We start from the raw sequence: 12,475 nt of genomic DNA, 5'->3' as shown, positions 1-12,475 counted from the left end.
GCCTCCCAAGTAGTTGAGGCCACAGGTGTGCACCACTATGCCTGCAAATACTTTTTTGTTGCCCAGGCTGGTCTTGAACTCCTGGGCTCAAGCAATCCTCCTGATTCAGCCTCCCAAAGTGCTGGGGTTACAGGCATTAGCCACCATGCCCAGCCACAGCTGGACCTTTTAAGGGAGTGGGGTCTTACTTTTCAATGTATAGGGAGGGACCCTAGAGAGATTACTATTGCACCAAGGCTTTGTTTTTTATAGCAGACAACTTGTCGGATTAAAATATTTCATGACAAATTGTGGGGTTAGCAGCAGTTTTACTTTTTGTTGTTGTTGGGGGAGACAATTTTTTTTTTTTTTTTTTTTTTTTTTTTTTTTTTGCAGAGACGGGGTCTCACTCTGTTTGCCCAGGCTGGTCTTGAACTGGTCAAGATTGCTTGGTCAAGAACTTGCTCAAGCACTCTGCATTCCTTAGCCTCTCAAAGTGCTGGGATTACAGGTGTGAGCTAGTGCACCTTGACCAGTGTTACTTTCTGTAAGAGCTTGCCTAGGTGTGTAGCAGAAGCTTTTGAGTGTCTTTTTAAACAGTTGCTCTCTGTGTTTCCACCTCTGAGCATTTGTTCAACCAACGTAGCACATGTAAAAGGATGAGGCGGGGTGGGGGCTGAAAACCCTGAACCTGGGGCCCTGGCATTGGCCTGGCTCCGTGACCTATTCCAGCCCCTCGTTCCCGTCCTGCTGCCTGAGCACCTGCCCAGCCCCAGCACCCAGCTCTCAGCATGACTATGCCCCATCTCATGGTCACCATCACAGGTCATCAAAGCTTACTTAGGTCAGAACAGATCTTTTATTAAGGGCCAAATAATAGATAAGAGACATTCTTGAAATTTCCTTGTTAACTTTTCTTGTCAACTCTAGAATTTATTTTAAATTCTAAAAATTTAATGGGATTTTCTGGTGATGCAGGATTTGGGACTAATAAAGGAAGAAAAAGTTTAATTGTTAAATTATCATTACCCTGTGACACCATTTAGCATAGAAGGGAGTTTACCTGTCTAAGGACTGCCAAGACCAACTTGGGGGAAGAGTCTAAAGTTTTTCTTTTTTATGTTTGAGATAGAGTCTCACTCTGTTGCCCAGGCTAGGGTGCAGTGGCATGATCGTGGCTCACTGCAGCCTCAACCTTCTGGGCTCAAGCGATCCTCCCACCTCAGTCCCCCAGGTAGCTGGGACCACAGACATGCACCACCATGCCCAGCTAATTTTTGTCTTGTTTTTTGTAGAGATGGTGTTTCACCATGTTGCCTAGGCTGGTCTTGAACTCCTGAGCTCAAGCGATCCACTGGCCTTGACCTCTCAAAGTGCTGGGATTACAAGCATGAGCCACCATGCCCAGCCTAAAAGCTTTTCAATGTGTTAGAACTTTTCCTAAGGCACAAGTGAGGCAAACATAGGCTTTGATTAATATGTTTTAACTTGGGTGATTTTTTTTCCCGATAATCCCAGTATCTAGAGTCGGTGAGGCCTCTTATGAAGGAAGAAGACTTCAAACGGATGACGGCACTTGCTCAAGATTTTGCTGTCAGTCTTGGACCAAGATTACAGTGGTATTTGAAGTTAAAATCCTGGTGGGCCACAAATTACGTAAGTCTGTATACACAGTTTTTCTTGATGAAATTTCTCTGTATGAAGATGCTAATTTTGAGGGGCAGGGATAACAGGGCTGAAACGACAGTTTTGATTAGCCAAAATCACACCCTAGGAAGTTACAGCTATAGTTTTACCTGCGTGCAGAGTGGGATGTGTGTGTTAGGACTGACATGTAGTTAGTGACAGTTTCTTGGTTTTTGGATTTTTTGTAGAGACAGGGTCTCACTCTGTTGACCAGGCTGGTCTCAAACTCCTGGGCTCAAGTGATCCTCCTACCTCGGCCTCCCAAAATGCTGGGATCACAGGCATAAGCCACCAACCCAGCCTACAGTGACAGTTATACCCTGAGTGCAGGTGCACCGGCACGATGCTGTGTTTTGCACGCAGGAATCTTCTGCCTCTTCCTCTCCCTCTCCCACTCCCTGTCCCTCTTTCCCGGAGAGTCCTCCTGTGAGCTGTTCCTCCTGCAGCAGTGCCATGCTGCCCCAGAGACCTGCTCCCATCCTCCTCTTTGGTTTATCTTGATTCCAAGGGCATCCTTCCCGAGCTCGCTGGTGGATGCAGGGATGGTGTGGGATAGGGCGGTGCTGATCGCCCCTCCCTGGGGTTGAGTGTGGCTCAGTGGTCCCAGGAGCATCTCCTTCACCGGAGCATCTTAGCTGGCCCCCTGTGTGTGGGGAGCTAGCTGGGCTTCCACGTGCTGGGAGGGCGAGAGCAGGCCTCTGGCAGACGAAGCAAGGGAGGGAGTCTAGCTTTGAGGAACAACTAACACGGAAGAGAAGGTGTCCAAAGTGACCCTGACAGAACCAGCAGGTGATGCTAGAAGTTGCATCGTGGGTGGATGGGCGGTGCCTGGAGGGGTCTCCGAGCCCCAGGGGGCCGGGCATGTTCGCTGGCTGCACGGGTGTGCTAGACTGGTAAACATCAGCTCTGCACAGCTCTCCGCACACGAGACCCTTTCATGGGCACTATTCTGTAGGTACGTGTGTTTCAGCACAAAGCTGAAAAGGAAGCGATCCCTGGGTCCAGCAGGCTGTGAAGGGACAGCAGCTGTGAGGTGGTTGAGGGGCACTGCCTCTGGGTGGCCTCAGGACACATGTGCCAGGGAATAGAAACAACACCCGCGGAACGCCAGGTTAGTGCCACGGACTGAGACGGTGGTTTCTTCAGGGAGACCTGGGAAGCAGGAAGACGAGAAGCAGTCTGTGGAGCAATTTTGCATAACATTGGTTTTTTCATTGTTGTTTTGTTTTGTTTTCTTTTGTTTCTGAGACAAAGTCTCACTCGTCACCAGGCTGCAGTGCAGTGGAGCGACCTCAGCTCACTGCAAGCTCTGCCTCCCAGATTCAAGCAATTCTTCTGCCTCAGCCTCCTGAGTAGCTGGGACTACAGGCACCTGCCACCACACCCGTCTAGTTTTTGTATTTTTAGTAGAGATGGGGTTTCATCATGTTGGCCAGGCAGGTCCGGAACTCCTAACCTCAAGTGATCAGCCCGCCTCAGTCTCCCAAAGTGCTGGGATGACAGGCATGAGCCACCACACCTGGCCTTTGTTTCTGTTTTCTTTTATTTGAGAGAGGGTCTTGCTCTGTTGCCCAGGCTGGAATGCAGTGGCACAATCATAGCTCACTGTTGCCTCAAACCCCTGGGCTCAAGTGACCCTCCTGCCTTAGCCTCCCAAGTAGCTGAGACTACAGGCGTGAGCCACCACACCTGGCTAATTTCTTAAATTTTTTTTGGAGAGATGGAACCTTGCTATGTTGCCCAGGCTGGCTTCAAACTCCTGGCATCAAGCGATCTTCCTGTCTCAGCCTCCCAAAGTGCTGAGATTACAGGTGTGAGCCACCATGCCTAGCCCACAGTATTGGTTTCTAAAACATGTTAGCAGTCAAACATTTATGATTTCCTTTCCATTTAGTCTTTTAAACGTTTTTAAATTTTTATTTTATTTATTATTTTTATTTTTAATGTAGATTTAGAGCCTTGCTATGTTGCCTAGCCTGGTCTCGAACTCCTGGTCTCAAGCAGTCCTCCCACTTTGGTTTTTTTTCCCCTTTTGAACCACCTACAAAATGAAGGTGATGTACCTTCTTTCTGCCTGTCTCAACTTAAAAAGAACACTTTTCATTTCCCACGGTGTCACATTCCGTCTAGTTAGGACTGCGTTCCCTGTTCTGGAATGGCCCCCGTTAGATGCCGAGATGTCTGCCAAAAGCACTGCCTGCCCTTCCCCGTGGCTCTGGGCTGCTGCCAGGGAGCCTGCCTGGCCCCTGCTGAGCCTGCGGGTTTGTCTGGTGTTTGCGCCCACTAGGTGAGCGACTGGTGGGAGGAGTACATCTACCTCCGAGGACGAGGGCCGCTCATGGTGAACAGCAACTACTATGCCATGGTGAGTGCCCCCGCCCGGGCTGCTGTCTGACGAGGACGGTGGGGCGGCGGGTCTGTCCACAGAGGTGGCGTCTTCACAGGCCTGTGGATGGCCTGGGAAAGCTCTGGGGATTGGCTCATGCTCCTCTCTGTCCTGCTTCCAGGCCGGAGAACCCTGTGAGTACCCTTCAGTATTAGCCTAGTAGCCCAGGGTGCTCTGCTACTGCAGGGGGATTTGGGTTGCAAAAATAAGTTTCTGGCAAACAGGAATTCCTCACTGTGCTGTACCTGTCATGCTGTTTTTTTGTTTTGTTTTGAGATGGAGCTTTGCTCTTGTCCCCCAGGCTGGAGTGCAATGGCACGATCTCGGCTCACTGCTGCCTCCACCTCCTGGGTTCAAGTGATTCTCCTGCCTCGGCCTCCCAAGTAGCTGGGATTACAGGCGCCCACCACCATGCCCGGCTAATTTTTGTATTGTTGGTAGAGACGGGGTTTCACCATGTTATCCAGGCTGGTCTCGAACTCCTGACCTCAGGTGATCCACTTGCCTCAGCCTCCCTAAGTGCTGGGATTACAGATGTGAGCCACCATGCCCAGCCTGTCCTGCTGTTTTTATGGCTTAGCACTGGACCTTAGTGCCACAGCGGCCTTAAGATCCCTGCAGAACCCCTAGAGCTCAGGGACAGTGGGTTGGTCAAGATCCTGCCACCAGTGCACTGCGCTTCACCCTACTGTTTTCTGAGACGCCAGAGGGGTGTGCATCAATGGTAGTTTCTGGTTTCCTGGGCTTTGTCTTTCAAAGCATGGATGGTTAGAAGGCCCCTCAATTTGGGTTCTTGACCACTGCTTTAATAACTGGCAAATAGAACTCTTCTCTTTCCTTTTCCTTCCATTCCTTCACTTCCTTTTATTTTTTTCCCCTCGTTTATTTTTTAATCATTTACTTTTTTTTTGAGATGGAGTCTTACTCTGTCACTGAGGCTGGAGTACACTGGTGCAATTCATCTCACTGCAGCCTCTGCCTCCTGAGTTCCAGCGATTCTCCTACCTCAGCCTCCTGAGTAGCTGAGATTACAGGCACCTGCCACAACGCTCGGCTAATTTTTGTATTTTTAATAGAAATGGAGTTTCGCCATGTTGGCCAGGCTAGTCTCAAACTCCTGACTTCAGGTGATCCGTGCACCTCAGTCTCCCAAAGTGCTGGATTACAGGCGTGAGCACCCGGCCTATCATTTGCTTTTTCTTTCTGTTTTTCTTCATTTCAAAATTTTCCTTTCTTTTTCTCTTAACTTTTTTTTTACCCATCTGAAATAATCTCAAACTCAAAGAAAAACCGTCAGTTTAGTCCGTAGAACTTCTTTTCCTGCTCTATTTGGAAGTGAGCTGTTTATCTGATGCCCTTCCCGCCAGGAGACCTGTGTTTATTTCCCACAAACAGAAGCACTTTCTACATCATTGGGGACACAGTGTGGACACAGACTCTTCCAAAATGTAGGTTAGACCTGTGTTCCTTGGCCTTTTCTTCCAATTGTGGAAAATGTAGACATTTGGAACAAGGTCTCAAAATTTAGAAAGCTGCAGGCACAGCTCTATATAAACAATTATTTCAACCTTTCATTGTGTCTCATCCAGAAAACTTCCTGATTGTCTAATTGCTCCCCAACTAATTTTTGCTTTCCTTTCTCTGTGTTATATAAGGGTATTTGGTGCAAATAGTTATCTTTAATAGCCCAAGAGTTTTAGAGGACTTATGTTCTCATAAAACATTTACAAAGTCAAAGACAAAGTGTAGAAAATCAAATTACCATTTATTTTGTAGCATCGCAGATATAACTGAATATGTGTGTATATTGATGCATCTCTAGAAATATTTTGACAGCGTGCAGGATGTGCTGTGATGTGTTTAAATTTGCTTATCTTTCCCTATGCAAATTCTCTCCATGTCACCTTTTTCACTTTTCAGGATCTGCTGTATATCCTTCCAACTCATATTCAGGCAGCAAGAGCCGGCAACGCCATCCATGCCATCCTGCTTTACAGGCGCAAACTGGACCGGGAGGAAATCAAACCAGTAGGCAAACAAATTGCTTTCAAAAAATTCTTTACAAACAGCTTTACAGAGATATAATTGACATATTGCACATGTTTAAAATATACAGTTTGTGGCCGGGCACAGTGTCTCATGCCTGTAATCTTGGCACTTTGGGAGGCCAAAGCAGGTGGATCAGCTGAGGTTAGCAGTTCAAGACCAGCCTGGCCAACATAGTGAAACCCCATCTCTACTAAAAACACAAAAATTAGCTGGGCGTGGTGGCATGTTCCTGTAATCCCAGCTACACGGGAGGCCGATGCAGGAGAATCGCTTGAACCAAGGAGGCGGAGGTTGCAGCGAGCCGAGATTATGCCTTTGCACTCCAGCCTGGGTGATAAGAGCGAAACTCCATCTCAAAAAAAAAAAAATGAAAAAATAAAGTGTAGAGTTTGATAACTTCTGATGTGTATATATTGATGCATCTGAGAAACCATCATCACTGCACTCAGGATGGTGAATACATCAGTCAACCCAAAAACCCCTCTGCCCTTTGTCATCTCTCCCTCCCACCTGGTCCTGGACCCCCCGGTCTACTATCTGTCACTCTAGATTAGTTTGCAATTTTTAAAGCTTTATGTAAGTGGAATCATACAGTATGCACTCTTTTTTTCTAAATTCTAGTTTCTTTCACCCAGCCTAATTATTTTGAGATTTAATTCTCCTTGTGTCTCCTAAGTGAATATGCATCTGTTGTACTTCAGTTCTGTAATCTGCCCTTTGTAGAATCTCCTGTTTTTGAACTAATACTAGCTGGTGAGTTGCTCGTAAGAAACAAGACTTTTCTTCCTGAAATTTTTCTTTGGTTTTAAGTGTCAGTTATCAATAATCGATTAGAATGTGTTAAGATTTAACTGTGCAGGAAGTTGCACCCTGGCATGGTTGAACGAGTCCCCCAACGAATCATTCCAGGGAGCCATTGGAAAAGAGGAAGTCAAACCAAGCAATTTGCACAGAAAACACATTCAGCATTTCCATTTCCATGTGGTCTTAACTTGCTGCTTGCTGCTTTTCTTTTGTGTTTGTTTGTTTGTTTTTTGAGACGGAGTCTCGCTCTGTTGTCCAGGCTGGAGTGCAGTGGCGCAATCTCGGCTCACTGCAAACTCCACCTCCCGGGTTCACGCCATTCTCCTGCCTCAGCCTCCGGAGTAGCTGGGACTACAAGCACCCGACACCATGCCCGGCTAATTTTTTTGTATTTTAGTAGAGACAGGGTTTCACCGTGTTAGCCAGGATGGTCTCGATCTCCTGACCTCGTGATCCGCCCGCCTCGGCCTCCCAAAGTGTTGGGATTACAGGCGTGAGCCACTGCACCTGGCCAACTTGCTGCTTTTCTTCTGTGGGATTTTCGTTGTTGGTTTGAAATATACTTTTGTTACAGATTCGTCTTTTGGGATCCACGATTCCACTCTGCTCCGCTCAGTGGGAGCGGATGTTTAATACTTCCCGGATCCCAGGAGAGGAGACAGGTGAGTGAAGCTTCTTCCGGGCTCCCTGGGGAATCGGCTATTTCCATCCCTGTGCTCAGAATAAGGAAGTGTCAAAGGGGCCAAATTGATTTTTGCTGACCCTTCCTGAGATTGTAGGCTGGTGAACATTCCTTCTGCTGAATTTCCTTTGTCTTTCTTAGGCCTGGACACTGTTGTTGACTTATTTCCAGATTTTAATTTCTGTTTGGTTGAAGACTGCTGACTGTCTGATAGAGTGTTTGATTTATTTATTTATTTTGAGACGAGGTCTCTCTCTGCCACCCAGGCTGGAGTATAGTGACATGATCACGGCTCACTTCAGCCTCCACCTCCTGAGCTCAAGAAATCCTCCCTTCTTAGCCTCCCCAGTAGCTGGGACCACAGGCACATGCATCATGCCTGGCTAATATTTGCATTTTTTATAGAGATGAGGTTTTGCCGTGTTGCCCAGGCTGGTCTCAAACTCCTGGACTCAAGTGATCTGCCCGCTTCGGCCTATGGAAGTGCCGGGATTACAGGCATGAGTCACGCGCAGCTGAGTGTTTTTTTCCTGAGTCTGGATTCCTCAGGGGCATTTTGCTCTGGTTCACAGGCCGGGTTTGTGATGGAATGCACACTGGGTCGTGCTCAGAAAGGTGGATTTGTGTTCCAGCCACTCCTTTATCAGCTGTCTGACCTGGGCAGGGTGGCCACATAAGCCACCGTCTAAACTGGGACGTCCTTGAGAATGACAGGGAGGGAGAACAGGCACCGTGGGGAACATCCAGGCCAGGCCCAGGCCCAGGCTGTGCCGTCCATGGCCTCCATTTCCCCAGGTGCCTGTGGATGGGGAACTACCCAGAGACACTTGATGAGCTACAGCCCAAGACCACCATGGCAGGCCTGTATGACGGGCGGGCCTCCGGGATGCTTGGGAAGCTGGCTGGAAAGGGCCAGAGCTGACCTGCGGTTTTTTTTTTTTTTTTTAGACGGAGTCTCGCTCTGTCGCCCAGGCTGGAGTGCGGTGGCACGATGTTCGCTCACTGCAACCTCCGCCTCCCGAGTTCACGCCATTCTCCTGCATCAGCCTCCTGAGTAGCTGGGACTATAGGCGCCCGCCACCACGCCCAGCTAATTTTTTATATTTTTAGGAGACGGGGTTTCACTGTGTTAGTCAGGATGGTCTTGATCCCCTGACCTCGTGATCCACCCGCCTCAACCGCCCAAAGTGCTGGGATTACAGGTGTGAGCCACCGCGCCCAGCCTGACCTGCAGTTTTGAGTGTCTTTTTGCAGCCCAGTCCTTCCAGACCAAGCCCTAGTCAATATTCCAGACCAAGCCCTAGTCAATATTCCAGACCAAGCCCTAGTCAGTAGTGTGCACTGTGGTAGTCGTTGGGGAGCCTTTGCTGTATCCTTGCACAAAAGCTGGCCTCTGAATGGGCTTTCCTAAGTAGATTCTCCCCTTTCCTCTGATCCTGCCGTCAGAGGTTCTCTAAAAACTCATTCTGGCCGGGCGCGGTGGCTCACACCTGTAATCCCAGCACTTTGGGAGGCTGAGGTGGGTGGATCACCTGATGTCAGGAGTTCAAGACCAGCCTGGCCAACATGGCGAAAACCCCATCTCTACTAAAAATACGAAATTAGCCAGGTGTGGTGGTGGGCACCCGTAATCCCAGCTACTTGGGAGGCTGAGGCAGGAGAATCACTTGAATATGGGAGGTGGAGGTTGCAGTGAACTGAGATTGTGCCACTGCACTCCTGCCTGGGCAACAAGAGCGAAACTCCATCTCAAAAAAACAAAAAAGAACCCACTGCACGTGTGTTCATGGATTTCACAGTGTTTCTGGCTAAACCCCTCCTCTCTTCCTGCCACGCGCTGTCGTCCATTGCCCTGCAGCTCACCATGTGAAAAACAGATGTGTTGGCCAACAGCAGTCCTGGGGCAGTTGGGCAACGAGGTGGAGGAAAGTGAAGTTGGTTCTCTCCATCCCTACACAGTGTCTCCCTGATTGGAGGGGCAGTTGCCCCTCCACTGACCAGGGCAGGCAGTGTCCACAAAGGGAAGCGGGTCAGGGTGTCTCAGGGAGGCTGCCACCTGCTCTCAGTCAGCACCATAGTATGGGGACGTCCTTAAGATCATTTAAGTTTGGGACATGTGGCCTACACTGACAGTGATTCCAGGAGGTAAATATTTATGTGTTTAAAAAAATAAACAAGGGAGGCCAGGCACAAAGGCTCATTCCTGTAATCCCAGCACTTTGGGAGGCCAAGGCAGGTGGATCACCTGAGGTCAGGAGTTTGACACCAGCCTGGCCAACATGGTGAAACCCCATCTCTACTAAAAATACAAAAATTAGCCGGGTGTGGTGGCACACACCTGTAATCCCAGCTACTCAGGAGGCAGAGGTAGGAGGATTGCTTGAACCCGGGAGGTGGAGGTTGCAGTGAGCCAAGATCATGCCACTGCACTCCAGCTTGAGTGACAGAGTGAGACCCCATCTCAAAAAAAAGTATATAAAATAAAAATAAAATAAATCAATCAACAAGGGAAATGCAGGGATAAAACCTAGTTACTTAGTGTACCTGGACACCTATTCCGAGCCTGATACCTGAATCAGTTTCCTGGGGCTGCTGGAATAAATGACCACAAACTGGATGTCTTAAGACAAAGAAGTTTTTTCTGCCACAGCTCTGGAGGCCAGAATCCGAGATCAAGGTATCAGCAGGGCCATGTTCTTTTCGAAGGCTCTGGGGGAGGCCTTTATGCCTCTTCCAGCTTCTGGGGGGTCCAGGTGCTCCTTGGCTTGTAGGCACATCAGTCCGTTCTCTGCCTCCATGTCACCTTGGCCCTCACCTCTGTGTCTGCGTGTCTCTCTTACAAGGACAACAGTCATTGGATTTGGGGTCCACCCTAGTCCAGTATGACCTCATCTTAATATTGAATTATATCAACAAAGACCCTATTTCCAGGCCAGATGCGGTGGCTCACGCCTGTAATCCCAGCACATTGGGAGGCTGAGGTGGGTGGATCACCTGAGCCCAGGAGTTTGAGACCAGCCTGGGCAACATGGCAAAACCCCATCTCTACAAAAAATACAAAAATTAGTCGGACATAGTGGTGTGTACCTGTGGTCCCAGCTACTCAGGAGGCTGAGCAGGGAGGATCACTTGAGCCTGGGAGGTGGAGACTGTAGTGAGCTGAGCTGTGATCACACCACTGCACTTAGCCTGGGTGACAGAATGAGACCCTGTCTCAAAAAAAGAAAAAACAAAAAAGAAAAAAAAGACCATACTTCCGATTAAGAAATAAGTTTCTCACAGGTACCGGGGCTAGAACATGGACATATCTTTTGGGGAGACACAGCTCAACTCATTACAACAACGGAAAAACCCAAATATTGTAATGTAAAGATTTTAGTTTCCTATATTCCAAAAATACTTCAAACTGTTTTAAAAGGTAGATAACAAAATTGAGGGTAAGTGCTCACAACAGAGAACAGGGTTAATATATAAAGAGTTCTTATAAATCTGCCAGAAAACCATGAAGATCCTAATTGGAAAGGAAATGATGGGCACCCCTGGAAGGAGAAATGTTTAATGAGTTATAGAAAAGCATTCAACATCACTGGGAATGAAAGAAATGTAAATACAAAGGCTGGGAGTGGTGGCTCACGCCTGCAATCCCAGCACTTTGGGAGGCTGAGATGGATGGATTGCCTGAGTCCAGGAGTTTGAGACCAGTCTGGACAACATGATGAAACCTCATCTCTACAAAAAATACACAAAAAATTACCTGGGCATGGTGGTGCACCTGTAGTCCCAGCTACTTGGGAGGCTGAGGTGGGAAGATCGCTTGAGCCCAGGAGGTTGAGGCTACAGTGAGCCATGATGGCACCACTGCACTCCAGCCTGGGCAACAGAGAGAGACTATATTAGTCCGTCTCCACACTGCTGTAGAGAAATACCTGAGACCAGGTAATTTATAAAAGAAAGAGGTTTAATTGATTCACAGTTCCACATGGCTGGGGAGGCCTCAGAAACTTACAATCATGGTGGAAGGGGAAGCAGGCACCTTCCTCACAAATCGAAAGGAAAGAGAAGGGTGAAGGAGGAACTTCCAAATACTTATAAAACCACTGATCTCCTGAGAACTCACTCACTCACGAGGACAGCATGGGGGAAGCTGCCCCCATGATCCAATCACCCGCCACCCCCATGATCCAATCACCCACCACCCCCATGATCCAATCACCTGCCACCCTCGTGATCCAATCATCACCTGCCACCCCCATGATCCAATCACCTGCCACCCCCATGATCCAATCACCTGCCACCCTCATGATCCAGTCATCACCTGCCACCCCCATGATCCAGTCATCACCTGCCACCCCCATGATCCAATCACCTGCCACCCCCATGATCCAATCATCACCCACCACCCCCATGATCCAATCATCACTTGCCATCCCCATGATCCAATCACCTGCCACCCCCATGATCCAATCACCCACCACCCCCATGATCCAATCATCACCTGCCACCCCCATGATCCAATCACCTGCCACCCCCATGATCCAATCATCACCCGCCACCCCCATGATCCAACCACCCCCCCATGATCCAATCACCCGCCACCCCCATGATCCAATCATCACCCACCACCCCCATGGTCCAATCACCCGCCACCCCCATGATCCAATCGCCTGCTCCCTTGACACGTGAGGATTATAGGTCCCTCCCTCAACGTGTGGGGATTACAATTTGAGATGAGATTTGGGTGGGGACGCAGAGCCAAACTATATCAGAGACCCTGTCTCAAAAAAAGACAAAGAAAAACAGAAAAAGAAATGTAAATGTTAGAGGCTGGGCACAGTGGCTCACACCTGTAATTCCAGCACTTTGGGAGGCTGAGGTCAGTGGATCACTTG

At 48.7% G+C, this 12,475-nt stretch overlaps 1 protein-coding gene across 4 annotated transcripts in view; it reads left to right on the top strand.

Moving 5' to 3' along the window:
* The window catches only part of CPT1A (carnitine palmitoyltransferase 1A), a 92,844-nt gene that overhangs the window by 42,038 nt on the left and 38,331 nt on the right, over positions 1–12,475 (top strand). For all 4 annotated transcript variants that reach the window (XM_055270798.2, XM_063644419.1, XM_055270788.2 and 1 more), the window contains 4 exons: positions 1,498–1,635; positions 3,953–4,030; positions 5,972–6,079; positions 7,479–7,566. In XM_055270798.2, the coding sequence (XP_055126773.1) occupies positions 1,498–1,635; positions 3,953–4,030; positions 5,972–6,079; positions 7,479–7,566 (412 nt within the window). The remainder of the gene's footprint in view (positions 1–1,497; positions 1,636–3,952; positions 4,031–5,971; positions 6,080–7,478; positions 7,567–12,475) is intronic.

This window comes from Symphalangus syndactylus, chromosome 1 (assembly GCF_028878055.3).
Source record: "Symphalangus syndactylus isolate Jambi chromosome 1, NHGRI_mSymSyn1-v2.1_pri, whole genome shotgun sequence".
NCBI lineage: Eukaryota > Metazoa > Chordata > Mammalia > Primates > Hylobatidae > Symphalangus > Symphalangus syndactylus.
The sequence above is the reverse complement of the archived record's forward strand: the minus strand, read 5'-3'. Positions and strand labels throughout refer to the sequence as shown.